The sequence below is a fragment of the Phaseolus vulgaris genome, chromosome 3 (assembly GCF_051622355.1).
Source record: "Phaseolus vulgaris cultivar YP4 chromosome 3, ASM5162235v1, whole genome shotgun sequence".
Classification (NCBI taxonomy): Eukaryota; Viridiplantae; Streptophyta; class Magnoliopsida; order Fabales; family Fabaceae; genus Phaseolus; species Phaseolus vulgaris.
This window is the reverse complement of record NC_143500.1, coordinates 10,422,604-10,426,679: the sequence shown is the minus strand read 5'-3', so window position 1 is coordinate 10,426,679 and position 4,076 is coordinate 10,422,604. Positions and strand designations below refer to the sequence as shown.

Below are 4,076 nucleotides of genomic sequence, written 5' to 3'. Positions count from 1 at the left end.
AACTTCTATTTTATATGAAAATTATCATCTTCTATTTAATATTAATCATCATCGTCGTTATCTTGCATGTGATTTTGCATGTGGGTGTGCATAAATAAAAAGTGCATTATGTATGGACGTAAGATTTTTATTAATTTGGTAAACAATGTCTATTTATACACATGCATAAATATAAATATATTAAATTGTAACGGAAAGAATCTCAGTATATAGGAAGAAAATCTTTCCCATTTTATTATTTTAGTCATATTTCTTAGTTATAATTTTTTAAGCATACGTTAGTTATATAATTATATATTATCTTCTATTTTACTTATACTTAATATTATCATAAAGTATTATAAAATCCTGTATTTAATTAGAGAATTTGACTTCTAAATGATTTATAACTATAAATACTAGAAAGAGAAATCTGTCATTGTGCACATTTTGTGTGTGTAAAATACATTTTTCATATAAAAGAAATCAATGAACTTATTTTAAATAATTCAAATGATCTCATAAAAAATCAATTTATGGTGTAATATGATTCACAAGATAGTTTTTGTTTTTTAGCATATGTAATCAAGAGTTCCATAGGTTTAAACACATAGAAAAATATATCTTTATGGATTAAGAAATTAATCGTTCAAGGTGAGGAAAGATTAATTATAGAATGCATTTAACCGTGCGTTTTATTATATGAGGTTACGTCTGCAAGACTTAACAATGCAGATTTAGTAAAAATATTGCACGTTGCATTTTGCTGCTTATTTTATAGTTCCACCGCCACTGTCCCTAGCCAAGTCTACATATATTATGTGTCTCTCTTCTAGTTTGGTTCTATGATTGTTCCTTCATTCCAATAATGCATGTTTCTGTGTGGATCTTTCTCTATATGTATATCCATCCACTCACCTATTCCATTGCTCTCATCACTGTCTTCCTTAATTGAAGCTAAGCTCCTTCATATTCTCTCTCACACATATGGAACCCGAGCATTATTTTCCTTCTCCCTCTCTCCTCTCAAGCAGGTAGCCATCAATCTATGCATATGCATGTTTGATAATCAAGAATATCTTAAAATTTCAATTCTAGAGACCATTTTTTTCCTGTCATTAGTTTCTTCTGTTCTAAAATCCAGAAACTAATCTGCTTGCAATGATTATTAGTAACTCAACAAGTTTGCAATAAGGATTTGAATACAACGTTTTTTTTTCCAAAGGGTCTTCCCTAGGAACTATAAAGACTTTCCTTTTAACATTTCTATTCTTATGTGTAAACAGATTATGAGAATTGGATTTAGAATGATATCATGTTTAAACAAAGTTTGAATTGAAGGTGTTATTATTGAGATAAATTTGTGGTTTTGATTAGACAAGAATACATTAAAGTGTTGGTGGGGTGTGTTGCACGTGTTGTGTATGTTGAATGTATCTGTGCTAAGTGAGTGGTGAATGAATGAAGGTGGTGGACGAAGGAGACGGTGGCGGTGGTGACGGGAGGGAACAAGGGCATAGGGTTTGCATTGGTGAAGCGTTTTGCGAAACTTGGAGTGAGTGTGGTGCTGACTGCTAGAAACAAGCAGAGAGGGGAAGCTGCGGTGGAGACACTGAGAGAAGAAGGGGTTGGTGATTACGTTCATTTTCTACTCCTAGATGTCTCTGATCCCCTTTCTGTGTCCTCCTTCGCCTCCTCCTTCAAAGCCAAGTTTGGACCCACCTTGGACATTCTGGTGCCATTTTTGTTCTACTATTTTTCTTTTCACATTCTATCTCCGTCATCTCATGAATTATTACAAAACTAAGGCGTTTTGAATGTAATATGATCAGGTGAACAATGCTGGGGTATCTTACAATGAGCTAGAGAAGAACTCGGTGGAGAACGCTGAAAGCGTGATGAAGACTAACTTCTACGGTCCCAAGTTGCTCATTCAGGCTCTTCTCCCTCTCTTCCGTTGCTCTTCTTCCATCACTCGTGTGCTCAACGTTAGCTCAAGGCTTGGCTCCCTCAATGTACCTAATGCTTCTACTTCTACTTCTACTTCTTTTCTTTCTTAAAATGTTCCTCCATGCAAAAAAAATTACCTTTCTTAAACTTCAAATTATTTTCTGACTAAACTCATTTCTTACGAATTTATTTTTTAGTTTCTTTTTATTCGTTAAAACGTGACCATTTGGTTATAGTATATTAGCTATTGTGGTTTTAAAGTGAAAGAGAAATGATGAAGCAGGAAGAATCTCTCTTTTTGTTACACTTTTCTTTCTCCTTCCCCTTTTATTATTTTTATGTATGTGTTTCTTTTGTCCACACTGGTTTCACACCTTTGGAAGGAGTGTGAGGATGATGGTCTCAGATTTAATGTGGTGTTTAAGTTTGTAATATGAGAAGGAGTATTTGTTAATCGTTTATACGTTTTGGTAATACGTTGTTTGTTGAACTGTGTTTGTGAGAGCAGAAGGTGAGAAACGCAGAGATAAGAGCAGTGCTAGAGCGCGAGGAGTTGATGGAGGAGGAGATAGAGGGAGTGGTGGGTATGTTCCTTAGAGACGTGAGGGAGGGAAGGTGGAAGAAGGAAGGGTGGCCGTCATACTGGACGGAATACGCCGTGTCGAAGGTGGCTCTGAATGCGTATTCGAGAGTGTTGGCAAAGAGATATTCATACGAGGGAAGTGGGTTGAGCGTGAACTGTTTTTGCCCTGGTTTCACTCAAACCTCCATGACCAAGGGAAAGGGTACCCACACCCCCGAGGCCGCCGCCGCCTGCGCAGCCACCCTTGCATTGCTTCCGCCGCATCTCTTGCCCACCGGAAAGTTCTTTTCCCTTGGAAGGGCCGCCACCTTCCTCAACGCTACTTCTAAACTGTGATCCCCCACCCCACACCTACCTAATTAATAAGCATAAGCTAGTTTAATACGTTAATTACTACGTACTACCCATTAATCCACTCAAATGTATGTTCACACTGTATTATACTCTTTCTTTGTCTCTTACCACCGGAGAATTCCAAAATACTAATATCCTGGGATTCCATACTTGCCTTAGAGAAAGTTTTGTTACTATTTTTTAATAAATAATATATCTGATACTATTAAGGTTGATTTGATAAATTAAGGGGTTTTTAACTATGATGGTTTTTTTTTTTTTACTAAAGGGATCCGTTTAAAAAAAATTACAAATTTAAACGCTTACTGGTAGGGATGGCAAAGCGGGCCAGCCCGCCCCGCATTGGCTCGCCCCGCGCTTGGCCCGCAAAAATGTGGGACGGGTTGGCCCGCCCCGCAAAGTTATTGCGAGCTAGAATTCCCAACCCGCCCCGCATAAGAGCTGGCAGGTTTGCGGGCCAGCCCGCGTTCTTTTTTTTTAAAAATTAAAAATTTATTTTTTTACATTTTGTTATTAAAAAATTGTTAAATTAAACCTATATATTTGTTATTATCAAACCTAATTTTTTTTCCTTCCTTTTCAAATATAGTCAAACATCAAAACATTAAGATAAATATCAAATATCACTATTCTTCCACTTCCAAAACATTAAAAATACTTAATTCCAAAACATTAAACATAAACATTAATTCAAAAACATTAAACATAAACATTATTGACATTCTTCCATTTCAATAACATTGGATGCCACCTTAGTAGAACCTTTTTCATAATTATAATCTTCCCCGTCATCTACATATATTAAAACAATGACAATTAATTAATTAATTTTTCATAAAAATAATACAATAAAAATAAGATAACTTTTGGCTTGGTCATGGGTAACTTCTAAAATACCCTCTGCTTACTTCTCCTTCTCTAACTGGTGTCTTGCTCCTTTATCGTGTTTGAAATTGATTTAATTGGCATGACCCAGTTTAGGCTGGCCTGCTGCTACTAAGTGTCAATATTTTTTTCTTGCGGGTTTGCGGGCCAGCCCGCCCCGCCCCGCAACTGGCCCGCGCGGGTTGCGGGCTAATGCGGGTTAGCGGGTTGAAAAGGTCATCCCGCCCCGCGTTTTTTACCTGCGGGCCGCGGGCCGGCCAGCACGGCCCGCCCCGCTTTGCCATTCCTACTTACTGGGAGGCAACCCAGTCCACATTTTAGTTTT

The 4,076-nt window shown here is 37.2% G+C and overlaps 1 protein-coding gene across 1 annotated transcript; it reads left to right on the top strand.

The window, feature by feature from the left end:
- The first annotated feature begins 818 nt into the window (after positions 1-818).
- Positions 819-3,090, top strand: LOC137806540 (NAD(P)-binding Rossmann-fold superfamily protein). The gene is made up of 4 exons (XM_068606733.2): positions 819-1,013; positions 1,447-1,714; positions 1,812-1,994; positions 2,438-3,090. The coding sequence occupies exons 1-4, from the start codon at positions 967-969 to the stop codon at positions 2,846-2,848; spliced, it is 909 nt and encodes a 302-aa protein (XP_068462834.1). The 5' UTR covers positions 819-966; the 3' UTR covers positions 2,849-3,090.
- Positions 3,091-4,076: the final 986 nt, after the last annotated feature.

Bases quoted from the DNA above. Each gene is read 5' to 3' on its own strand.
- LOC137806540 (XM_068606733.2), top strand. From the start codon at position 967: ATGGAACCCGAGCATTATTTTCCTTCTCCCTCTCTCCTCTCAAGCAG. The intron at 1,014-1,446 runs GTAGCCATCAAT...GAATGAATGAAG, and splicing joins CCCTCTCTCCTCTCAAGCAG to GTGGTGGACGAAGGAGACGG. The intron at 1,995-2,437 runs GTACCTAATGCT...TTGTGAGAGCAG, and splicing joins CAAGGCTTGGCTCCCTCAAT to AAGGTGAGAAACGCAGAGAT.